We start from the raw sequence: 26,475 nt of genomic DNA, 5'->3' as shown, positions 1-26,475 counted from the left end.
TCGACGAACTTCCACAACTTTCAGAAACCCTATTTTCCGGCATTTCATCTTCGAAAATTATACCAGAAATTGATCCATCAAGTGTTATGGAACAAAAGCCCTTGAATGAAGGATTTAAAGATTCCCAAATGAACGAATCTCAGGATATTTCAGGGGATTTTATGGTTTGTGATTCAAGTTCAAGACTTGTTACAAGTGGGTTTTCAAGATTGTGTTGTACAGGTTAGGGTTTTTTCTTTCCCAGATTTTAAATGGTTTTTGAGCTGATATGATTTCAGTTTGAGGTGTATTTTATTGAATTTAAATTGGCTGTTTTAACTTTTTATGAAATTGTTAAAAGCTTAATGTAAATCATCACCCTGAAATTAGAAAGAAAACTAAGAGCTGATTGTAGAAAGGAAGAAAATTTCTTGGATTAAACCTAATTTTCTAATCCCCGTATAAATTGGGAATGGAAACATGCAAACTTTGGACTATTTTGGGGTATTTAACCAAATTAGATAGCGAATTAGGTGATGCTGGTTTATAGTTTCATTTCACAAATGTGTTTATTTGGGTTGTAACTTGTAAAATGTAATTATCTTTTGGATGTTGAAAAAGGATATTTTCCCTAGCAAACAACCTATATTAACATTTTTCTTTTCATTTAGTTATTTATTATGGGTCTAAGACAACTTTTTGTTTTCTGTAATTAGAGGACATTGTCACGTTTGTTAATTCTGGCTGTGAGACTTCAAGACAAACCGAATTGGGTCTAGAATTTTCAGCTGATGTTCATTATCAAGGCGGCCATGCTGAACGAACCGATGAATGCATAAGTGATGGCGGTGATTACCCATTCATATATCAATCTGCACGGCTTGGGAACTGTAGTTACCAGTTCAACAATCTTCCTCCCGGGGAATACTTTGTCAACCTTCACTTTGCTGAGATAATATATACCTTTGGACCTCGAGGAATGAGAGTATTCAATGTCATGATTCAGGATGAGAAGGCAAGTATTGTGCCCTGAATTTCTGTTTTGGCCTTTTTTGTGCTGATAAATTGGAGTATCTGAGGTTTTAATTGTCTAAAAACTGGCAGGCTCTTTCTGATTTTGATATATTTTCTGTGGTTGGAGCAAACAAGCCACTTCAGCTAGTGGACTATAGGATCACAGTTAAGGAGGATGGTATGATGGTAATAAGGTTTGAAGGTGTTCAAGGAAGTCCAGTAGTAAGCGGGATTTGCATTCGCAAAGCACCGAAATTGGCTGGTACATTTTTAACTCAAATCTTTAATGCATGTCGGTGATTTTGTATTTGAAAACTTCCGAGACTGGATTTAATTCCAACTTGTTTAACTTCATTTGCAATCTGGCTGTAGTTTCTCAGGAGACACAGGAATCATTTAGGTGTCAGAACTGTGCTGCTGAGATTGAAGTTCCTTTAGTTCAGGTATTGAGTGAGCACAGCAGTTTGGATATGCTATTATGAGATTATCTTGTTACTTCTATTTATGAAATTACACTGGGCTCAGGAAAAAGGCAACAGACTGAAAGCAACGGCTAAGTATGAGAAGAAGATCAAAGAGTTGAGTGAGCAGTGCCAGCGTAAAACAGATGAATGCTATCAAGCCTGGATGTCCTTAACAGTAGCAAATGAGGAGCTGTCGAAGGTTAGACTGGAGCTTGAAACCACATCCTTCCAGACTGTTTCCTTAGGTAGGCTGAATGATCCTTGTGCTGTTAATTTGCTTTGTGATCTGTTACGTCTTAATAATTGATAACTGATGTGGTGATTTATCAGATCGTATAAATCTCCTTTGTTAGAAGTTTTGGGCGCACGTGGAATTTGTAGTTGGACCCAAATAAATGTATTACTTTTACTGATACAAATATTTAATTACAATATAATTTGTACAACAATAATTTTAATTTGGTGGGATTTTTGTTGCGCAGTTTTTATTTTTATGTGAGCTCCTGTCTCACTTATCAATCTCTCTGTTTTTGTGTTTATATTTTGTGATGAGCTCAATCCTCTGTTTCTGTGAGAGTTTCTTGCTCTACATAAGATGCAAATGTAATAATACGCAATTTATACTTGCTGTGGAACATTCTAGTAGTTAAGCTAGGATTTTATATAGACATTTCTTTTCTTACTTCACACCTTTCGTCCACTATATTCTAGTATATTTTAACTATATTATCTATTACTTTATTCTACACATACCCATTATTGCATGAAATACACACAACATATGATCTATGTTTTTCTTTTCTATAGACCAGACTGTGAAGAAACAAGATGAGAAGTTAAAAGCTTTATCTGGTAGGTATGAACATGATAAGAAGTTGTGGATGATGGCAGTTTCTGGTTTAGAAGAAAAAATAAAGGTAATTCTGAAATGTGTTTAGCACTCAGCTTATGTTTTTTGGTGCTGCATCTCCAATGGCTTTACTTGCTAATAATTAGTTGTAAACTTGCGCAGAATATGAAGAAGGAACATGCACAACTTGCCCATGATGCACATGAGTGCGCTGATTCAATTCCAGATCTATCCAAAATGGTTTCAGGGGTTCAGATGTTAGGTATGTTTTAGTTAGAGCCACATTTCACCTGTTATCTTGTGAATGGGTTATCTATGGAATTATCACCTGTATGTAATTTATTTGGCAGTTGCTCAGTGTGAGGAATTCAAGCAGAAGTATATTGAAGAACAAAAGAAGCGAAAAAAGCTTTTTAATGAAGTTCAAGAGGCCAAAGGCATGTTTATAGTTCAAAGTTTGAAGCTTATGCATTTTTGAATCTCCTGATTAACAATATATGTTAAACTTTGAGGTGAAAATTTGACTTGAAGATTCTGATTATAACTTGACATCAGGAAATATCAGGGTCTTCTGCCGTTGCCGCCCCCTGAGCAAGAAGGAGCAATCAGCTGGTTACACTACTGCGGTGGATTTTGATGGAGCCAAAGATGGAGAACTTGCAATTTTGATGGGGGGATCAAATAAGAAGATGTTCAAATTTGACAGAGTTTACACGCCAACGGATGATCAAGGTATGCTAAGAATCCGTTGGCTAAACATTGTAGTATTGGCTTCTAGTTAAGGCACGCCACTTTTGCTGTGCGCTGGGGAGTTTGATCATGTTGTGTCTTGCTATGTAGTTGACGTCTTCATGGATGCTTGTCCTATGGCAACATCGGTTTTGGATGGATACAATGTCTGCATTTTTGCTTACGGACAAACTGGAACCGGAAAGACTTTCACAATGGAAGGCACAGAGCAAAACCGTGGTGTGAATTATAGGACTCTTGAGCAGTTGTTCAAAATTTCCCAGGAGAGGAGGGACACCTTTACCTATGACATATCAGTTAGCGTTCTTGAAGTCTATAACGAACAGATTAGGGATCTCCTGGATACTTCAACATCTAAAAAGTAAATATTACTCTCTTGTCTGTTGCTTAAATATTACTCTCTTGTCTGTTGCTTGCATTTCATTTTAATCCTTAGAAGCATTATGTAACATACGAAAACATCTTGTTGATCTTTGCTCTTCATCTTTTGCGGGGTATCAGGTTAGAGATAAAGCAGGCCTCTGAAGGATCACACCATGTTCCGGGAATTGTTGAAGCAAAAGTGGAGACTATAAAGCAAGTATGGGACGTACTGCGGAATGGGAGCAATGCAAGGGCTGTTGGATCCAATAATGTGAATGAGCATAGCAGCCGTTCTCACTGGTTAGTGAAATTTGCAGTCTGCAGATAACATCACATATCAGGATAATTAGTATGCTTACATTATTTTTTTTAATGCAGCATGCTTTGCATAATGGTAAAATCAAAGAATATAATTAATGGGGAATGCACAAAAAGCAAGCTTTGGCTTGTAGATTTGGCTGGTAGTGAGAGGCTTGCAAAGACAGAAGTGCACGGTGATAGACTGAAGGAAGCTCAGAATATAAATAGATCGTTATCTGCTTTAGGAGATGTGATATCTGCTTTGGCAAATAAAAGCAGTCACATTCCATACAGGTCAGTATCCTCGAACGTCTGATATGCTTGATTTTTTTCACAACAGGATATTGCTCAATTCAGACCATCTGCTTTCAGGAATTCCAAATTGACACATCTGCTGCAGGATTCATTAGGTTAGTGTCGTATTCCTCTGATTTTAATAATTAAACATAAACATTATTTCATTACCCCAATGCTCATATTGGTTTTTGATTTTTTTGAAAATCTTTTTGCAGGAGGTGATTCGAAGACATTAATGTTTGTACAAATTAGCCCGTCAGAGCATGACGTAGGAGAGACCTTGAGCTCATTGAACTTTGCCAGTCGGGTCCGAGGGGTTGAATTGGCCCCTGCTAGAAGGCAGGTTGACACAAGTGAACTTCAGAAGACAAAGATACTGGTTAGTTCTGTTAGAAATGCTTGTTTTCAGAGAAATATTCGACATCTATCTAACTGTGACTCCGATACAATGTGCCAGCTTGACAAAGCACGACAAGAATCCAAAGCCAAAGAGGAATCGATAAGAAAGCTAGAAGAGACCCTCTTGAGCTTTGAAAATAAGGCTAGGAGCAAAGACCAGACTTATAAGAATCAGCAGGAAAAGATTAGGGACCTTGAAGAACAACTTGGGTTGAAGGCAGCTTCACATAGTCACTCGGAAAAGCAACTCCTACAACTTCAAGAAAGGTTGAAGGGAAGGGAAGAAACTTGCGCAGCGCTCCAACTTAAGGTCTACTAACATCATTCCTTGTGGTACTTTCCTCTTATCCTAATGTCGTCTTTCAACTGTATGTAACACCTCGAACTGTCATCTTGTTGTCATATAGATCAAAGAGCTAGAGGACAAGCTTAGAGAGCAGCAACAGCACGATTCTGCGTCTCTACAGAAGGTATCCGGGATAATAACATTACCCCCCTCCCAATCAAAGACTAAAAATGTGGTAACAGTCACGATCGCGATAATGAAACGTTGATGTGGTTATTGTAACGCTTAAATATCGATCGAAATCATAAGATTTCCCTCCACTCGGCTGAAAACATATTTTTTTACACCTTTACAATACGGAAAATTTCAGTACGTTTATTTTGAAAACCTTTACGACGCGGCCAATGCAATTTGATGCGGCCTTGTTTTTATGCTCCCAATATGGATTTTATTTATCACTATTTATTAAAGTTTGGATTCACTGGAAACCAGGTGAGGAGGGATCTTGAACAGAAGCTAAAAGAGCAAGTGCATGAATCTGAATTACATTCCCTTGCTCTTCAACAAAAGGTTTGGCTAGTTTCACTACACACCTGTTGTATTTTTATCACTTGACTACAAATTCATGGATTGAATATTATGCTTTTCAATCCGACTTGTAGATTAAAGAACTGGAGCAAAAAATAGAGCACGAAAGAAAAACGGATTCATTACTGCTTCAACAAAAGGTCATCTACGGTTCTGTCACCCCTTTATGACAATTAATCGAAAAAATGTTAAATTGTTTTTACAAATTCATGTTATTGACTCAACAGGTCAAGGATCTCGAGGAGAAGTTGAAGGAACAAGAGCGACAATTAGAACAAAGGATACTGCAACCTCTAGACAATGCTGCTGAAGTAGCCGGAGCAACTCCTGTTGTAGGAGGCAGGCCGTCTTTGCAAGATGAAACAATGATCGAGGTAGATCCATTTATTTTACGAAGCTCAAATTCCTCAAATAGGATGAGCCACGGTTGCACATATTCTAGAAAAAGTGAAGTTATAATAGAAACGCGAAGGAAACGTGGGTTCAGAAGTGGAGAGACGGAAAACCAAATGCCAGCACCAGCTGGCTTACATGAAAAGAAGATCAGGAAATCCGACCCACCTAAGCCGTTTCTTACAAAGAGCAAAAGACCAGTGGCTCCCCCTCAAAGGCTCTCTGGTCAGAGTAGGGTAACCAAAGAAAAGGATATTAAGAAGAAATGGTGCTGATTCTCATTCTTTTAGGTAAGAATGTCTAACTTGGTGAAGACAACTAACCCATGTTGTCTATTTAGTGTGTAATCTTCATTTGAGCTACTCAGTGAGTGTGTGCCTTTGTACTTTAATAGTTTTTCCTCTTTTCTTGTTCCCTTTTTGATTTGTAAGTGCAAACATTGTTTTATACTCCTAGATATTCTTAACATAATGTTGCTAACAATTCTCAGTTTTACTATTTTAGGAATTAAGTTTTTTTCCTTCCTTTCTCACGCTTTGGGATTATTAAGCTCTTATTTTGCTTGTATAGATTAATTTGGAGTAATGAATTTTTGTGAACGGTAAAACTAGTAAGATTTTAGAGTTCGTGTATCATGGTGAGCTTTTAACTAGAAAGCAATGTTGGTTGATGAATAGTTGAAAACTTGGCATATATGGTGACATGTTCAGTTTACATAAAATAAGCATTAGCATATTTTTTTGAACATAATTTCATAACATTATTGTATAAAAAATTTAAAAATTTCAGAAATAAAAAAATAAAATTTAAAATTTCAGAAATAATAGGAAAAAAATAGCATAAAGATTGAAATGTTAGTTGGAAAATATAAATGCAAGGAGTCGAGCATCGTTCATTCAAATAAGCTATAACTAATGAAGCGTGGAGACAAGCAATGTCAAAAGAGATATAAGCTTTGGAGCACAATGGAACTTGAGAATTAAATTTCATTTGTATTTGCCCACAAATCGTAATTTATCCAATACAAAATTTGATATAGTTTATGAGATACATTATAATCATTTAGATTTGATTGATAAATGTCTTTATAATTACACACTACTTTCAATTCTAGATAGTTTTTTCAGTTATTTATATGTCAAATTAGTATAATATAATAGTTTTATTTGTTTGTTCTTAATACCTTAACAAATATACCTAAATTTTCAAGGATAAAAAAAAAACACTGGGGATCAAATGATCCCATAGCCTATTATGTGCCTCCGCCCTTGAGCACAATGTCTCTCATTTTTCTGCTGAAACTCCGCTCTCACTGCTGAATTAAAATGGTTGTGAGCCATGCATTCTTCTTGATTTTGGTGTGGTGTTATCAATGCTTATGTCCTTCAATTGCGATAGTTAGTTGGCTTTATATATTGCCTAAAAAAATCCAATGTTTTATGACTGAGCCAATCTAGCATATCGAAATTGATTGTCAATATGTACGAGATGTCATTCACGATAATATCATTGAATCGTTCATGTATCTATCACTAACCAATGAGCAGACATCTTTACTAAAGCTTTAGGAGCGCAAAAACTTCTTTATCTTCTTAGCAAGTTGAACATTTGTGATCTGCATGATCTAACTTGAGGGGTGTTAAGCCCATTATCTTATTTGTATACTTTGTGAAAATTTGAAAAAAATAAGACATTTTAATGAATTTATTCAAAAAACAAGCTTTGTTCAAACTTTATTCCCAAAATAAGCGTCCTTGGCTCCAAAGCTAGGCTTGGTGTATACTCGCACTTACTAACAGCAAATTAAAACAAATGGTCAAAATTTTAGTCAAGCCTCAAGTCGCTGTTAGTAACAACGACATTAAGGTTGGTCAACCTTAATGTCGCTATTACTGACAGCGACTTGAGGCTTGACTGGTTTGACTTTTATTGACTTTTTTGTATAAATTAAACTAGCCGTTGTTAAATTGAAAAATAGCCGTTATGAAGTTGAAAATAGCCGTTGTTATTATGTTCTATAAATAACTCCATCATTTCCCTACTTCATTGTATCCAAACTCCATCATTCTTGTTCTAGTTAATCGATTTTGAAGGTAACATAAAGTATTATGTTAGTGTTATTCTCAATTTATATATGTTAATATTATTTTTGAATGTTTACTTATGTTACTATATCATATGTGTTCCGTAGATGTCACAGGAGCATTCTATTGAAGAGCTTTGTGATTGTGGTTATGAAATTGAGATTAATATAGATAGGAGCGACATCGATCATGGCCGTGATTTTGTTGCTTGTCCTTTCTACTTGGATGAAAGATTCGGCTGCACGTACTTTAGGTGGGTTGCTCCGGAGGGTACTAAATGTCAGAGAGAGTTAAAAATACAGCTCGAAAAAGAAAAACAACAGCTTAAAGATGAGGTATTTAATCTCAAGAAACAAATAGATGATATAGCACATAGGAAAGAAGAGACTGAAAGGATTATGAGAAAGTTTAAGAAGCAATCTTAGTTAGCGGCGGTGGTTTAACTTAACGAATGAACTATGTAATTTGATATGGATTCGTTGAACATGAATGAAATTGTGTTGAATTTCGAGAACATTTTCCCTATTTTAGTATGAGTGTCTGTTTGATTTTGATTATATTCATACTTAATTTTTGGTGAAATGATTCATCGTCGAAAACTCTGAGTAATTAACATCATTTCATTCATAATAAACATGTGACAATACGATAAACATATATACACATCTACATATATATTACAAAATATACACAACTGTCCACATGTTACAAATATTCAATATATACAAAACGTTACTAATGTTTAATATATACAAACAGTATACTAATGCTAATCCTCCTCCTATACCCTCTCTAACCGTGACGGTCTTTTACACCTCCTACGATAGTAAGAGGCGGTCGCATGACGCTCGGGTAGGGCAGGTGATTGATACTGGGATGATCCAGCACCCGGTGAAAACCCGGCACCATAGTCGGGGCACGTTAAGTCTACCTCCTCAAGATGAACGTCAGCATGATGAGGAGATGACCCCTGCTCGTCCATAGTGGTGTCAGGCACAACGACTTCTGGAATGAAGTGCTGAAACTGTGTCCCTAGGAGTATGCCTTGGGCAATCTCCCGTACAGGCTCTTCCTGGCTAAAGTTGATGACAACTGCAATGAATTTGAAGGAGCTAGAGCCTCCTCATCAACACCCAAATCGTCCTCAGAAGGAGCTTCAACGAATTCATTACTCTCACAATTAACATTATTCCAAGGCTCATTTGTATCTTCTAAGTTAAAAGTATCATCATTTGAGACTTGAATTTGAAGTTGATTGGGTTCATTAAAAGGAGAAGAGGAAGATGGCATAATGAGATTTTTGGTTTCTTGGGTAGGGAAGGGCGTAGGAGAAGGAGCAGAAGAAGTCACATTCACGAATGCATTTGTTTCTACAACATTGACATCTTGATTCCCTAGGGGTACCTCTTTTACATATAACTCTAAAGAAGGAATAGAAGTAGACTTTGAATACTCCCACATTGCATCTATAGCCTCCTCATCCTCAACCGGAAGAGCTAACAATTCTCCACTCATATTGTATTTAAAACTTACATTAACAGTACTTTTTATAGTGTCAATGCCAATCTTAGAGCATATAAGATGTTTAAATTCATTCAAGTCCATGTTTGAGTTGCATGCAAACAGTTTACGTCTTCCCCCAACATACTTATCATTGCTACTACTTGATCGAATTGAACCATACCAAAAACATACGACAGTCACACGAAATGAAGCCATTTCTACAACAATACATACAAAATCAACATCACCATCAAGTTCATAGGAAAGCAAGTACATTTTTCAAAATTAGGGTTTGCATTCAAACATTCTCTACATTAAATTCAAACATTTTCTACATTAAATTCATGAACAAACAACCACATTATGAAAATCATGGAAAATAACAAGTACATTTGACATATTTATAGAGTTTAAGTATAAATGACCACTACAAATGACATACTTTTTAAAAACAAAAGAACTAAAAAAAATTATGATAAAAAGGTACCTTAATAAGCTGTAGATCACCAAGGAGTAGTAATTTGCAAGTTTATGAACTTGCATTTAATTGAAACTACATGAAGAAATATAAACCCTAAATTTTCGGAAAAAGAAAAAACAAAACAAAAAAATTATTACCTGAAGTGAATGTAGTAAGATGACAGAACTAATTAGTAGTACAAACTTGAAATTTGGTGATATTAATTGAAGGATTGAAGTTAATTTTAATGGTGGAAAGAAGAGGGAGATTTTCGTGGGTTATTAGGACTCAAACGAAGTAAAGTGAAATGAGGAAGAAGGAGAACTGCAGAAATTTAGCAAGCATAAAGTCGATGTTACTAACAGCGACATTATGGTTTGACCAGTCAACTATTAAGTCGCTGTTAGTAACAGCGACTTCACCCATGACTAAAAATTTTGACCATTTGTTTAATTCGCTGCTAGTATATGCGAGTATACACCAAGTCTAGCTTTGGAGCCAAGGACGCTTATTTTGGAAATAAAGTTTGAACGAAGATTGTTTTTTTGAATAAATTCATTAAAACGTCTTATTTTTTTCAAATTTTCTATACTTTGTATAGTTGGGCTCAAATCAAGTCTTACTCACTAGGGTTTTATTACTGTTTAAGTGAATGGAATGTCAAAGAATGCAAGAATGATTGCCTCACTTCAGTAACTAGCTTAACGAAAACATAGTATATAATAAATACTCCATTACTTCTAGGATTATAATTGTCATGGTACTACTTACTCAATTAATTTATTTATTTAGTAATTTGCATCATACTACCAAAACACCCCTTGACCTTTACAGTAGACTTTGACCGTTGGTTAATGGGCTTTCTTTTGGATCTCCCATCTTCCCTGAATGGCCCATAGGGTTTCTACGTCCAGGATACCTTAACTTCCCTCCCTGGAAGTAACTGCCTGTTTGACCTAACTTCCCACTCACTCACACTGACTGGTCATCCTTCTTCCAAGGCTGATAACTGCCCACTATCTTCCAATCTCCATCACAACCATCAGCTGCTACCCACTATTTCCATGATGATAACTACTTCTCAGAAATAACTTCCTCCTTCACCATTATAAATAGAGGCAGCCATCAAGAGGAAAGGATCATCTGAAAAACTAGCCTTTATAATATCCTTGCTTACACTCTGTCTCATTTAACCTACCCAAACACTAATGATCTCAATCCCTACATCTCATCTTGCATTCATACTTTAAGCCATCCATTCATTAATATCCGATTTACGTTCTAACTTGAGCGTCGGAGAGGTTTTCCGGGAGATCACCCCCCGGACAAGGCTAACGTGTTGTTTTGCAGGAATTCGAGTCGCTTCCTCTTGCGGATCGCCGCTCACGACAACACTTCAACTTACAGCATTTTAAGTGTATTCCACTTCCTCGTTTAATAACCGAAACAGTTTGGCGCCGTCTGTGGGGATCTAAACAAAAAGTCATGGCTCCTAAGAAGAATTCCACACAAACCGCAACCGTGCATAGCACAGATACAGACACTTCCGCGGGGTCACGCTAACAATCAAGCCGTGACTCGCCGTGATCTGGACATGCGAGCACGCAACCTTACTGCTGCTTTTACTGAACAGCTCCGCGCCGTCATAAGTAACACTCCTACTCAACAACGAGTATTAGAAGATACGGCGGACCAAATTAAGAACCTGCGAGAACGAATCGAACCCCATCAAGAGATACCAAAGTCTCATGAATCTCAAGATGGGAACTCGAGGACTTCCCATTCCAGTAGACGCAATAAAAACAGGCGGGAGAGATCCCGAATCTTTCCAAGTATCAGCAAGACAGATACACGAGATGGCGAATCCAAAACCGCCTCTCAAGATGCTCGTACCTTCCTAGAGAGCAAGAAACGAAAGACATCTGAGAGCGTCCAATCTATGGTGGATAAACGAAGGGAAGAGCGGAAGAAAGCACAACTCGCCGGATCTAGCCCTTCCTCCAGTTCCGCCCACATACCGCGGAATGAAACCGGCAAGAGTGTCCTTCCGGAAGAGCCCATACCAATAGTCTCTCCACTGGCCTCGGAGATACTGAATACTCCCAATCAAGGGAAAATTACAATCCCAAACATGGCGGCCTTCGATGGCACCTCCTGCCCGGAGGAACACCTGATGGCCTACAAGAATTTGATGCTACTGTACACCACTGACTCATCGCTGTGGTGCAAGTTCTTCCCGACTACTCTTACTGGAGTAGCTTTGACATGGTACACCTCCCTTCCAGGAGGAAGTATCCACAACTTTGCCCAGCTAGAAGGCAAGTTTCTGGGCCACTTTGTAGCCTCAAGAAGGCAGGAGAAATCAAACTTCCACCTACTCAGCATCACTCAATTGGAAGGAGAGTCCATATCCTCCTATCTTAAGAAGTTCCACGAGGCGGTACTAGAGGTGACGGATTTGGAGGAATCAGTCGCCTTAAACGCCCTAATCAACGGAATGAAGGCTCAAAGGCTTAAGTTCCAGTTGGTGGAAATCCAAGTGAAGACATATGCGGAGGCCATGAAGCAGTGTCAAAGTTATGTCACGGCCTCCGAAATATGTCAGGCACATGACCCCAAGAGGCGGAAGTCAGACAAGAAGGACGTCGCAACTCCCCATCAGTCCTCGAGGAACGGAGAAGAGCCCCCGTCGAGGAGGGAAAGAAATTACATGCCGCGTCGTCCCGCGCCCCCGTCGGACATGGGACCTCCACGACCCCGTCACGTATATACCACCGAGGGGGAATCCAGAACGCGCAATTTGCTTGATGGAGGTAAAGACCCGATGTTTAATCGGAATAGAAGGGATATTTTCTTCGCCGTTCATGACAAATTGCCAGCTCCGCCTCCCACAACCACTCCTTCCGACAGGCGCAATTACAATCTGTGGTGTGACTACCACAAAGAGCACGGCCATACCCTGGCCCAATGTCGCGAACTCAAACGTATCCTGCATCAACTGGCCGATGAAGGAAAGCTTTTCAGGTTCCTCAACAGGAGGGACTATGAGGCGGGAAGAGAAGCGAACAAAAAGCCGTGGAATCAAAGACGCGGATCCCCCAAAAGGGAAGAGGCGAGGCGCGAAAGTTCCCACACACAAGGGACCATCAACATGATTTTTGGAGGATATACTGAGGAATATCCTACCGTTCGTGCCGCGAAAGATAGCGTCCACACTCTGCTAAAGGGACCTCCATTGACCGTATTCAGGGGACCGGTTATGAAATTCGATGCCACGACCTCGCAAACACTGCAACAGCCCCATACTGACCCTCTGGTGGTCACCCTCAAAATTGGACAGATGAAAGTCAAAAGGGTACTCGTGGATACCGGAAGCACGGCTGATCTCATTACAATGGAGTGCTTGAGAAAAATGAAGTTTAAGGAAAAGCACTTGCAGCCCCTAGATAAGCCGCTGATCGGGTTTGGGGGAAGTCAGGTCATTCCGCTAGGAACGATCATTCTCCCCGTGCGCATAGGAGAAAGAAATGAAAGCAGGTCCATGCCCATACGTTTCACGGTAGTGGATCTCACTTTCCCCTACAACGCCATCATGGGACTTCCCCTCATTAACAAAATCAAAGCTGCAATCTTTCCTCATCAACTCTTGCTGCAATTCGAGCGGGATGATGGGCAAGTTGGCATCCTCAAGGGAGATCAGGTAACGGCCCGCCAATGCCTCATAAACACTCTGAAGTGTGGACATTCCACGACACCCGCCAAGAGGGAAAGGGAAGATCAAGAAGCTCCCGCCGTCATGAGCGTGTATATGGAAAACCCTAGCACACATGAAAGGCCTCGCCCCATAGAACGATACGAGGAAGTAGACATGTTTGAGGGGAAGCAAGTCAAGATAGGGAAAGATCTTACTGGTACGATCAAACAAGATATCGTGGCCACCATTGCTGAGTTCCACGACGTCTTCGCCTTCAGCACGGAAGAAATGCCTGGCATCCCTACTAGCGTCATGTGTCATAAACTTGACATAAGACCAGGCCACAAACCAATGAAGCAAAAGCTGCGGCATCAAGGAAAAGAGCGGACCAAGGCCGCCAAAGAAGAAGTTGAAAAATTGTTGAGAGCCGGATTTATTAGAGAATGCAAATACTCTGATTGGCTATCCAATGTCGTCCTCGTGAAGAAATCGAATGGCAAATGGAGGATGTGCGTCGATTTCACGGATTTGAATAAGGCATGTCCCAAGGACGACTATCCACTCCCAAAAATAGATCGCCTGGTGGACTCCACAGCAGGCCATGCGCTATTAAGTTTCATGGATGCCAATGCCGAATATAATCAGATTCAATTGGCGCCGGAGGACCAACCACACACGGCCTTCATTACTAGCATGGGTGTCTACTGCTACAAAGTCATGCCCTTCGGGTTAAAAAATGCTGGAGCCACCTATCAGAGAATGGTAAACAAGGTTTTCCAATCGCAGATTGGACGGAATTTAGAGGTATACGTGGATGACATGATAACAAAGAGCAAGCACGCAACTCAGCACGCCGCAGACTTGCGTGAAACGTTCAATACCCTCCGTAAACACCAGATGAAGCTCAATCCGGACAAGTGCGTGTTCGGAGTCACCGGAGGAATGTCTCGGCTTCTTGGTAGACGAGCGGGGCATCGAGGCAAATCCAGATAAGATTCATGCCATTCAAAACATGAGATCCCCCACCTCCGTAAAAGAAGTACAAAAGCTCACGGGGTGTATAGCTGCTCTAGGAAGATTCCTTTCAAAGTCCGCGAACAAATGCTTACCTGTCTTCAAAACGATAAAGCAACAGAAATTCGAATGGACCGCGGAAGCAGAAGAGTCTTTCCGCCAGCTTAAGGAGCACCTATCGGCCTTGCCAAAACTAGTTTCGCCCATCAACGGGGAAAAGCTAGTCTTATATGTCTCTGTCTCCGAATACTCGTTATCCGGAGTGCTTGTGACGGAAAGGGAAAAGAAGCAGCTCCCAATATACTATGTGAGTCATGCATTCCGTGGCTCGGAAGGGAACTATTGCGAAGTGGAAAAGGTCATATTTGCGATAGTGATGGCCAGCAGGAAATTGAAGCCATACTTTCAGTCCAACCAAATCATTGTCCGGACTGATCAACCTTTAAAAAAGATTCTTGAAGGGAAAAACAAGTCAAGCCGCGTCACAGATTGGGCAAACCAGCTAGCAGATTTCGGCATCGAGTACGAACCTCGAACAGCAATTAAAGCACAAGCTTTGGCTGACTTTATTACTGAAAGCACTTCCCCCCCTCCTGCTGAACTCAATCAAGAATGGAAATTGTATGTAGACGGGTCTTCAACACAATCGGCGAGTGGGGCCGGGCTCCTCATTGTGTCTTCCGCCGGGGTCCGTATGGAAAGGGCGGTCAGATTCGAGTTCGCGGCATCCAACAATGAGGCCGAGTACGAAGCATTACTGATGGGGCTGAAAATCTGCTATGAGGCAGGGGCTAAAAAATTGGCCGCATTCTCTGACTCCCAATTAATAGTGGGGCAAGTAAACGGGGAATTCGAGGCTAAAGATGATAGCATGAAAATGTATCTGCAGCAAGTGAAGGACTTTGTTCCGAAGTTTGATAAGTTCACGTTGGAGCACATTCCACGATCCCAAAATGACCAAGCCGATTCCCTAGCAAAACTTGCCAGCTCCGCAGATACTTCCGCGGCTCGTGATATAATCTGGGAAGTGCTCCCTAACCCCAGCATCAACTTCATGGTCGATACCATCGACAGATCTGAAACATGGATGGGGCCATACGTTAAGTACTTGCGAGATCAAATGCTCCCCCAGGACGACAATCAAGCCAAAATGCTCCAGAAGAAGGCCAAATGGTTCGAACTTCACGAAGGAACGCTCTATAAAAAGTCATACACATCCCCTTCTGAAATGTGTTGCTCCCGAAGAAGGAAACTATATCCTACGCGAAATACACGAAGGTGGATACGGAATACACCAGGGAGTGCGAACTATCATTAGCAAAGTCCCTAGAAGTGGATATTATTGGCCTTCACTCCGGAAAGACGCGGAAGAATTGATCCAACGGTGTCCTGAATGTCAGTATCACTCAAAGATAGGGAGGAAGCCCTCTAATTACTTGACCGTCTTGCAAGCCGTCCTGCCCTTCGACAAGTGGGGTATGGATCTCCTTGGCCCCTTTCCACCAGCAAAGGGGCAGCGCAAGTTCATCATTGTGGCTATTGATTACTTCACCAAATACGTAGAAGCAAAGGCTCTTAGTTCAATCACAGACAAACAAGTCTGTCAGTTCTTATGGCGGAACATCATCACAAGATACGGCATACCGCGGGTGATCATAATGGATAATGGAAGGCAATTTGTCAGCAAGAACACCATCGAGTATTGCGACACATTCCACATCCAAATCAGATTTAGTTTTGTGTCCAGGCCGCAAACTAATGGTCAAGTCGAGTCCGCCAACAAGGAGATACTAAATGGTATCAAAAAGAAGATAGAAGGGGTCAAGGGCAGTTGGGATGAAGAACTACCCGGAATCTTATGGGCCAGTCGAACCACCGTCAAAGAGGCCACGGGGCACACACCGTTCTCTTTAGTGTACGGGTCCGAAGCCGTACTTCCAGTGGAAATAGGAGTACCCTCTACAAGGGTCACCTACTACTCGTACGACGAGAACGAAGAAGGAAAAAGAGCAAACTTAGACCTACTACCAGAGACAAGAGGAAATGCACTGCTGAGATCGATGGCCCAAAAGCAGAAGATGATTCGTAGCTTCAACCGCCATGTCAAAACAAGACGTATTCAGGTCAATGATCTAAGTCGAGGCATAAAGCCTCCTTCTCAGCCTCAGCATTCATCCTTTCGGACCAGGCTCTTTTCTCCTCCGCGTCCCAGACAGCGTCGACCAGCACCGCCGACTCACCTTCCAAGGCGGAAGCGAGGTTGGACAAGGCTTCACCCTCCTTCTGATTAGCAGTTTGCTGAAGGGAAGTAAAATCCATGCCCAACTCCACGGCGGCCAAGCGATACTTTTCGTCGCTAATCATGGAACCGGCGCTCATCATCTCCGCCGTCAGATCTCCGAGAAACTTTGACGCTTCTGGCTCATTCGAAAGTAGCCAGTCTCGAGCTATCTGGGCCTTCCTCGTTAGGCACAGTTTGTACACCTTGGCCGCGGATAGAATCATCTTGAAGTGGGCGGAATCAGCCGACACTTGCTGCATAAGTTGCTGGTTCTGATGAACGAGCTTGGCGTGGATATCCATCAGCAAGCCGATTTCATGGCCGAGGGTCGCCGACTTGTTGGAAGCAGCATCTAAGTTTTCGACGGTCTGATCCAGCTGCTTCCTCGCCCTTTCCCGCCATTGTTCGGTCCTGACCAAGCGTTCTTTCAGCTCAGAACACTTGGCCAGTTTCTCCTTTAAGCTCGGCAGGTCCTCCCGCAACTTTGATAATTCTTTGTTCAGCTCTTCGCAGCGGGAGGTAAGGGCGGCCACGGTCTCCTGGTCTGCGGCACTTTGACGGCTGGTGTTGAGCTCAAAAGCCAACCGTATGAACGCCTGCGAAGAAATGACTATTAAAGTCTCTGGAAACATGAAGTAAGCATCACAAAGCATAAAGTAATTACCTCTGCCGCCGAAGCTTGCGCCTGACGCACCCTATCACGTGGGGAAAGGACTCTAGTAGGTCGACATCCACCTTGCTGACTAGGTTGGACGTCGCCCTGTTGAAGCGAACGATCAGGCCCTTGTGCCCCAACTCCGGAAAGGGCGTCTCGTGTCGGAAAGGGAAAACTTCTCGACAACGATAAACTTCAGCAAACTGCGACGCGTGAGCCGCGGAAGACTCCCCTACCTTCTCCTTCCCCTTGCTCGAGACTGGCATCGGAGCGTCCAGGGGGGGTGACGGTTCCTCTTCAGCCGACCTCATTTGAAGGGGCACGGCTGTGTGGATGGTGTCCACAGAGGTCCTCTTGGCCGAGCTCCCCTGGTGGGAAGAAGAATCTCTTTTTCTCTTCTTTTCCTTCCCACTCTTTTTTGTCACCTCCCTCGTCTGCAGAGGAATCACCCTCTTAGATTCATCGGGGATGTGAACTTGTCTCCTCTCCTCAAGAAGACGGAGAGCCTCCTGTTCCGAGGGCACGTCATCCAGGCCCTTCTCCACAGTCGTCGAGTCCTATCACAAAGAAGAGAGGTCGATAAGCAAATCAGTTTAAAAAATAAAGAAAAATATCAAGTCCTTACCTTAGGGAGAGTTGGCAACGGCTTTTCCGCGACTCTCTGGGCGGCCCCTTGGGCAAATCGCATAACGCTGAATTTCTTCATCAGCTCCGGATTTTTCGCCCTTAAGTTTTGCTTGGCTATCCTTGAAAAACAAAGAGTTAGAAACAAACTAAATCCGGTAAGATAGGAAGGGAGAAGTCAGTCAATCTTACTCCGATCAATAGCCAGGCTGATGCCGAATGCCGAGAGGAGGTTCTCATTCTCCAACTCAGAACGACCCGGAATCCAATTTAGCTGGACGTTCATGGGTTTCCTCCCCAGTTGAACGTCCATCTTTGCATACTCGATAATCACCGCGTCATCAAAAGAGCATTGCGGGATTCCGTTGTTAAAACCCGAAAGGTTGGGTTTAATGTCGAAGGAGGTCTTGATATTCCATCCCCATAAGTTATACAAATACGCAAATTTCGTCCTATACCCCTTCTGGTTATCGGGGAGGTCGTGGACTATCTTCAGCCCACGACGATGCGTAAAAGTAATCCAGCCGCAGCCATATGATTGTGAATTACATAGGCGGGCTCTAAAAATGTATCTAAAGGCAGTTAGTGTTGGTGGCACGGCAAAAACTTTGCATAAAATCAAAAAGGCCACCATACACCCCCAAGCGTTAGGATATAGCTCGGGCACCGAAACATTTAACAGCTCTAACACCTCTCTAAAAAATGGGTGAAGAGGGAATCTAAGTCCTAGTTGAAATGAAGGGAAGTAAGCAGCTATACAATAAGGCGGGGAAACCTAACGGTGTCGTAATTCCCCGGTGTAATAATATTAAAGTTCTCCGGCAAACCCCATTTCCGGGAGATGGCTTCCCGTTGATTATCCAAATCTCTCTTGGTTTGTAAATCGATGAAGTAGTTTAGGGGCCCGCCGTCTGGAATATAAAATGGAGGAGGGACTGGCGCCGCGCTTTCCCTTCCGGAGGACTCGGAGGATCCTTCGATGTTTTCCATATCTACATACAACAACCCTTCCAGGTCAGGATTTATTCGCGGCAAGTAATTAGGGAAGAAAGCAATGCTCACTTCCCAAGGAGCAGTTTTAATTATCTCTGGGGGGTATACAGGGGACACAGATGACTCTTCCCCGGCCTTTACTGGTTCGTAATGTGGGGTAATTCTCACCGAACTACTTTCGTCCGAATCATTCATTAATAACCCCTTTTTATTAAGACATCTATGTACTATCAAAGGAGTTTCCGGCAAGTTAGTAGGGTTAATGTCTGAGTTAGCTATGGTCTCTTGAGTAGTCGCGACATCCATGTTAACAAGAGTCAAAGTAGTAGGCGAAACTTGTAAAGAATAAAGACTAAATTCATAAGACGAATTCAAAGTCCTAGGCTAACATTCAAGAATAACTTGAAGAAATTCAAGAACAAGTCGAAGAAATTTAAGAACAGTCTGAAGATTAACTTGAAGAAATTCGAAGATCTGGGAAAAAGTTTGAATACCTTTGAAGAAAGTTGGAGATTAGTCAGAAACTTGATGAAGATCTATCAGAAATCTTGAAGATCTTCGAGAATTTGTCAGAAGTTTGAAGGAAGGATGAAGATTGTCAGAGCGTCTCTCTCTACTTTCTCTTTCCAGCAATGTAAAGATTTGAAGGAGGTAATGAGGATTAAGTGAGAGGGAACTGTTCCAACCACCCTATTTATAACAGAAATAAATGCCTTTGGGACTTAAATACATTAAATGGAAAGGAGAATCCCAAACGAGAGCCGGGAAAATGATAAGTCGGACTCCCCATGAGGGGGAATCGTTGGGAATTTTTCTAAGTGTTCAACACTTTCCGTAAGGTCTACAAGTCGGACCTTCAATGGGAGGGAAATATTGAAAAATCTTTAAAGTGTCAGTTGTTAACTATAGCCGAGAGATCGATAAGTCGGATCCCCAATGTGAGGGGAACATCAAATTTCTCCAAGTATCCAGTTAACCAACTCTCAGGCAACCGTCGGGTCGATAAGTCGGACCCCCAAGGAGAGGGAGAATGTGGAAATTTGTTCTAAGTCTTTCAACATTTGAATGCGTCCGGGAAGTCGACAAGTCGGACCCTAAACTGCACCTCCAAGAACGAAAATTATTCTAAGTATGAAAAGTTACACATTCAGCTGTCCGACTTATGGATACGGCGAATGTCATGTCGCATTATCTTTGCTCTAAACCGTCGTATGGATAAGGTGAAATATTTCAGAGAGTCCGTATGATTGATAAGTCAGACTCCTTGGAACATTCAGTCATGGTGTAAAAATTCTAAGTATGGTATAATCTCCATATATCCGTATGATCGAAGACACGGACCTGAATGCCCCTTCCGCGTCATAGGAAAACTAGGGATATGTTTTGTGCACAACTCGGATTTCGACATATGAACAGTCGACTCGAAGCTTACGAGCTCAATTTTCATGATCCCTTAGAAGATTCACCCAATTGGGTATGTGTTCATCCTTGTGGGGCTATTGAATGTTCATTATGATCGTATCCCTTCACCAAATCAACTACGACGGGCACGTGATTTTCCGCATAAAGGAAGATGTTTTCTTTTATTGGGGCTATCTCTTCACATCATCCTTCATGCGTGGGGCTAACTGTCATGGTACTACTTACTCAATTAATTTATTTATTTAGTAATTTGCATCATACTACCAAAACACCCCTTGACCTTTACAGTGGACTTTGATTGTTGGTCAATGGGCTTTCTTTTGGATCTCCCATCTTCCCTGAATGGCCCATAGGGTTTCTACGTCCAGGATACCTTAACTTCCCTCCCTGGAAGTAACTGCCTGTTTGACCTAACTTCCCACTCACTCACACTGACTGGTCATCCTTCTTCCAAGGCTGATAACTGCCCACTATCTTCCAATCTCCATCACAACCATCAGCTGCTACCCACTATTTCCATGATGATAACTACTTCTCAGAAATAACTTCCTCCTTCACCATTATAAATAGAGGCAGCCATCAAGAGGAAAGGATCATCTGAAAAACTAGCCTTTATAATATCCTTGCTTATACTCTGTCTCATTTAACCTACCCAAACACTAATGATCTCAATCCCTACATCTCATCTTGCATTCATACTTTAAGCCATCCATTCATTAATATCCGATTTACGTTCTAACTTGAGCGTCGGAGGGGTTTTCCGGGAGATCACCCCCCGGACAAGGCTAACGTGTTGTTTTGCAGGAATTCTAGTCGCTTCCTCTTGCGGATCGCCGCTCACGACAACACTTCAACTTACAGCATTTCAAGTGTATTCCAATTCCTCGTTTAATAACCGAAACAATAATATATTGTTTCTATTTTATAATGCTTGTTTACATTATTTGGATTATTTTACTTATTTTAAGTATAATTCAAGTCTTTATATTTCTAAATAAGTTTTATTAAAAAAAATTTTAAAAATATATATTAAAATATTATATATTGAGATAAATCTAATAAGATTTTAAATTGCTATATTTTAGCTTTTAGTATCAATCAAAAATCAAATTAAAATTTTTTATGTATGAAAAAATTCAATCGTAACTAGCAATATCAAAGAAATATAGTAGTAAGATGAGTATGTCATGAGTCATAGTCATGACTCACGAGGTTGCCCCAGTATGGAGTTATATAGAGTATAATGATCCCTCGGGTCTCTAGCTAACCGCATGAAGGATAACGTATGTATGTACAACAGTTACTCTCATGTGAGACGGTTTTAGCCGTGTAATTGATTCAGGCTCAATAGTGTTTTAAAAATATTTTGACATGTTAATTTTGTGACTTAAAAGAACAATTTTAAGACTTAGAAATCTAATTTTTAGACTTAAAAGGTCAATTTCAAAGGTTTTAATATTAACCTTAATGTTTGAGTCCTCTTATTTTAATGTTGAAATGACAATTTAATGTCCGATTTTTAAAGTCTTAAAAATGGTTTTTTAAGTATTAAAATTTAACTTTTAAGTCTTAAAATAATTGTCAAATTTCATGACTTAAAATGTCAATTTTAAATCCTTGAAATTGGTCTTTTAAATCTTTAAATTAGTCTTTTAACTCTTAAAATTAACATTTTAATTTGTAAAATTCGTAAAAAATTATATATAATTTTGCCGACCCAATAAAACACGTCTCACAAGTGAGAGGGTCTCACCCAAGTTTTTGTGTATATAGAATGACTATCAGTTTCATATACATTCAAGTTGTCGATCATGTTTCTTTCCTTGGCCTTGTTGAGCCTCACAACAAATGAACCACATGTGATATCAACATCCCAATCCATTCTGTGATCTACAAATTCATATTCTCATTGATGCTTGTGGTTGTACTGATCGAATTATGTTGAATTTATTAGTATTAAAAAATGATGAATTAAAAAATAAATATATACTCCCTCCACACCAATATAAATGTCCCATTTGCTTGGGCATGGATATTAAGAGTGGTGTGGGGTCCATTAAAAAGGTGGTAGTTGGGTAAGTAGTGAAGGGTAATCAGTAAAGGGTAGTTGGGTAAGTAAGGTATATAGGGGTATATTCGTAATTACATATGTGAACTAAGGATATTTAGGTAAAAAGAAGATTGACAAAAATAAAAATGTGACAATTGATATAGTTTTGTCAAATAAGGAAATGTGACAATTATATTGGTGTGGAGGGAGTATTATATATGCGACATTAAATTAAGTACTTTGTTATTTTTCTTTTTGAAAATATTTTAATATCTTTTTTTTTTTGAAAATCACTAATAAACTCTACTTATTAGTGTTTAAGGTACATATATTATTTAATTGAAAAGTAAAAACTAAAAATGTTAGTAATGGATTGACTCGGCAATAATAATTAATTAAGTTGAAAAGAAGAATTATTTATAAACTATGTTAGTCTATTGACGACTTTACTTGAAAGTAGGGGTTTGTAATTCCAAAAATTTTTATGAATTTTTTTTAACTTTTTTCTGCTGAGTTGATTCTTTTATTTCAAGAGCATTTAGTCAATTTAGTTGAACTAAGAACTACTCCGTTGAAGATTACCTCCAACTCCGGGTGTAAGCTTAGAATTGCTCCATGCATGTAAGTTAATTTCTTTTAAGGGGTGGAAATTTTTTTATTATTTCAGGTTGACATACTCTTAGCAGTACTTGACCTTGAATTCCAAGGTTTTTTGTATTAATCAACAAAAGTTGATGGACTATATTCATCACAATTACGTACCAAATACAATCACCGAAGAAAAATGTGTCCTTAATTGATCAGTGTAGACCTATCAACCAAGTCTTACTGCATGCTTCATGCACCCATAATAAATCTGCTAATTTGTATAAATAATTTACAATAAAAAATATTTTTTTTAACCTAATGGTGGGGTCCAAATACCCACCATTTTCTAAAGTTGTTCCACTACTGAACCTACCGGCGCCCTAGTAAATAATATATCGGTCAATTTACTTTTTTATATTTAGATTAATAGTAGGGTGTTTCGTTAATCATTTAAAAATTAATTGAAGAAAAAATTAGCATAGTAGCTGTTAATGCAAGTGCCAATAATCTTAGTGATGACGTTCACTTTAAACATATAGTCGAACATGTTTTGTCTTGTACTTTAGAGAGGGTCGATAAAGATGTGTCGAATATGAGTGATTTAAGGTTTGGAACGGTTGATGAGAGTTGCTTGATCAAAGCAACAAATAAAGAGACAGACTGTGTAAGGCTCGACCAACCGCTCGATCGAGCGATGTATGGCTCGACCAGTCGAGCGGAGGTGGCTCGGTCGAGCAACATGTCGAGCGAAGTGTGCAGATCAGGTCAGTAGCTTCTCTGGAAGCTCGCTCGACCGAGCGAGGTAGTGGCTCGGGTCGAGCGGAAGTTCAGAAGGCTACATAGGATTCTGTTTTCGACAGAATGTGAAGTGACTATGCAATTATGTGGTGCATTACTTCTATTGTTTATTGTAATGTTTATTATCATAGTTAATTGGATGTTAATTGTGAGTTTATGGTGATTTATGAGGGAATACTAAGGGTGATGAATGCCTTGCCTATAAATAGGATTCATCACCCATAGTAACACACACCACAAACACATATATTGTTGAGAGGGCTATTGCATTGTTAGAAACTTGAGAGTGTTCTTACTTTGCTTTAGTATTTGTGATCTTGAGAGATTGTTCTCAAGAAAAGGGTGGTTTATTATACTTGTAATTGTTGAATTCATTATAATAAACTATATTTGAGGGGGGAGGTATTCAAGATACCTCATAAACACTTGTGTTTTCATTTTGCATTATATTTTTCATTTGTTTTTCTTTGTTGAACCTCTTTGAGGCTTGCGCTTTCAGTAGCAAATAATTAGATATAAACCATCTAAATAATAAACCAATGGATGTTAATTGTGAGTTTATGGTGATTTATGAGGGAATACTAAGGGTGATGAATGCCTTGCCTATAAATAGGATTCATCACCCATAGTAACACACACCACAAACACATATATTGTTGAGAGGGCTATTGCATTGTTAGAAACTTGAGAGTGTTCTTACTTTGCTTTAGTATTTGTGATCTTGAGAGATTGTTCTCAAGAAAAGGGTGGTTTATTATACTTGTAATTGTTGAATTCATTATAATAAACTATATTTGAGGGGGGAGGTATTCAAGATACCTCATAAACACTTGTGTTTTCATTTTGCATTATATTTTTCATTTGTTTTTCTTTGTTGAACCTCTTTGAGGCTTGCGCTTTCAGTAGCAAATAATTAGATATAAACCATCTAAATAATAAACCAATTGCAAAATAGTTACAATTTTAAGGTCATGTACTTAAAAATAATTTAAATTGAAAGAAGACTCAAATGTCAAATATAACTGCAAAAGTAATAAAAAAGTAGTACTTATTATAAAATAAATGGTCAAATAGAAACCAAAATACATTAATAGGTTTTAAACCCTTGACCAAGAATATTATACGAAGACATGCAACCAACTAAACTACATTTAGCTAATAAACTATTTGGCATTTATTAATATTTGAGGCCCTTGTTTTCTGGGGGACTCTAGATGGTCGAGTACCTTAAATGGGCCCAAAACCGCATGTGAAACCTACTTTAGGTTTATCACTTACAAAGTTTTGATGATCAAACCCCTCTTATTAAAGGATCAAGCATCGCTATCAAATTTGACTTTTTGACTTGAATTTGCATTGTTATGTAACACAATGATCAAGTATTTACTAAATTAAGCCACACTCTTTCACAATTATTTATGATTAAAAGAATAAAGTATGTTTAATAGGAGTAATTTATTTTTATGCCTATTTGATTTAGAGTTTACACCTTAAATTCAATACCTCATGACGTAAGTGGTATATTAATATTCTAGAATATAAATTCTGATTATTTTTTATTCTGACTGAATGACCTCGTAAAATTGCCAAGTCCTAAGGACTTTTAGAATATAGGACTTCTAGAATTTAGGAGTAAATTTCGAGGGTCATACTAACTCCTATTCTAATTAAATATTTCATTTTCTCTTTTGAAAAATTCACAATAAATGTTATACTTATTTCTTATGTTTCACTATCCCATTACTTGAAGTTGTTTTTATTTTTCATTTTAAAATGTTTTATTTGTTATTATCCTAAAGATTTTTTCAATTTATATCACAAATTTTGATTATAATTAATCTTGTTATCTTATCAATACGTACGATCCCTACGTATTTTCCACTAACTTAATTTCTTTTAACATGTTTAATATTGCTTATGGTTTTCACATGTTTACATACTTGCTCTGTTTGAATATTTTTTAATAGTTATGGTACCTATATTTTTTTACTTTATTTTTTAATGACTATTCCTCCATTAAATATTATATGGAATAAAATAATATATTCACTATCTAAAAAATTTTAATTTTTTAAATACCCGTAAATAATCCTTATGAGAACAACTCTAAAAAATAAAAGAGTAATTCTTTTCCTTACTTATAATTTCATAAAATTAAATTATCACTTTCCCTGTTACTTTCATGTGGTGTCTCATTTTTCTTAAAATTGGTTTATTATGTCGATCAAACGTTTTAGATAATTTAGAAAGGCTGAAATTAATTGGCTGGCTTTGACATTGATCAAATAGTTGGAAATTTCAAAGACTTACAACAATGGAAGCAGATGGAAATTGATGGCACTCATAAATGTTAACGTATTGTGATTTGTTGTGCATTTATATATTTGGAATTTTTGTTGTAGCACTTCAAATCTTTTGATAAGTGTTCCTAAGAAAAGTTAAGTCTTTATGTTTGTTCAACTTCCATTCTTGTGCCATTGCCAATTATTATGTAATGTACTTCAAACTAAACTCAACATGACTATTTTACACCCGCATTAGCCATTATTGACCATTTCAAACGGTATTCCATTGAAATAAATAATATATTCCATTCATCTTTTATTGTTTGTCCATAAAATAAAAG

The 26,475-nt window shown here is 39.2% G+C and overlaps 2 protein-coding genes across 2 annotated transcripts in view; both read left to right on the top strand.

The window, feature by feature from the left end:
- Positions 1-6,216, top strand: part of LOC130808875 (kinesin-like protein KIN-14R) — a 6,338-nt gene extending 122 nt beyond the window's left edge. Inside the window, exons 1-19 of the mRNA XM_057674412.1 lie at positions 1-222; positions 696-994; positions 1,084-1,255; positions 1,366-1,436; positions 1,519-1,702; positions 2,265-2,374; positions 2,470-2,569; positions 2,658-2,744; positions 2,863-3,039; positions 3,148-3,418; positions 3,559-3,720; positions 3,799-4,014; positions 4,093-4,130; positions 4,233-4,396; positions 4,475-4,726; positions 4,824-4,886; positions 5,195-5,272; positions 5,365-5,430; positions 5,518-6,216. The exon at positions 1-222 is cut by the window's left edge and continues 122 nt beyond it. Coding sequence (XP_057530395.1) covers positions 1-222; positions 696-994; positions 1,084-1,255; positions 1,366-1,436; positions 1,519-1,702; positions 2,265-2,374; positions 2,470-2,569; positions 2,658-2,744; positions 2,863-3,039; positions 3,148-3,418; positions 3,559-3,720; positions 3,799-4,014; positions 4,093-4,130; positions 4,233-4,396; positions 4,475-4,726; positions 4,824-4,886; positions 5,195-5,272; positions 5,365-5,430; positions 5,518-5,958 — 3,173 coding nt within the window. The 3' untranslated portion in view covers positions 5,959-6,216. The remainder of the gene's footprint in view (positions 223-695; positions 995-1,083; positions 1,256-1,365; positions 1,437-1,518; positions 1,703-2,264; positions 2,375-2,469; positions 2,570-2,657; positions 2,745-2,862; positions 3,040-3,147; positions 3,419-3,558; positions 3,721-3,798; positions 4,015-4,092; positions 4,131-4,232; positions 4,397-4,474; positions 4,727-4,823; positions 4,887-5,194; positions 5,273-5,364; positions 5,431-5,517) is intronic.
- An 8,220-nt stretch (positions 6,217-14,436) lies between these two features.
- On the top strand, positions 14,437-15,756 carry LOC130808441 (uncharacterized). The gene is made up of 2 exons (XM_057673919.1): positions 14,437-14,796; positions 14,941-15,756. The coding sequence occupies exons 1-2, from the start codon at positions 14,437-14,439 to the stop codon at positions 15,754-15,756; spliced, it is 1,176 nt and encodes a 391-aa protein (XP_057529902.1).
- The last annotated feature ends 10,719 nt before the right edge of the window (positions 15,757-26,475 follow it).

This window comes from Amaranthus tricolor, chromosome 3 (genome assembly GCF_026212465.1).
Source record: "Amaranthus tricolor cultivar Red isolate AtriRed21 chromosome 3, ASM2621246v1, whole genome shotgun sequence".
NCBI classification, from domain to species: domain Eukaryota; kingdom Viridiplantae; phylum Streptophyta; class Magnoliopsida; order Caryophyllales; family Amaranthaceae; genus Amaranthus; species Amaranthus tricolor.
The sequence above is the reverse complement of the archived record's forward strand: the minus strand, read 5'-3'. Positions and strand labels throughout refer to the sequence as shown.

Coding starts and splice junctions, on each gene's coding strand:
- LOC130808441 (XM_057673919.1), top strand. CDS start 14,437: ATGAGATCCCCCACCTCCGTAAAAGAAGTACAAAAGCTCACGGGGTGT. Junction 14,797..14,940: donor ACTATTGCGAAGTGGAAAAG/GTCATATTTGCG, acceptor TGGGCAAACCAG/CTAGCAGATTTCGGCATCGA.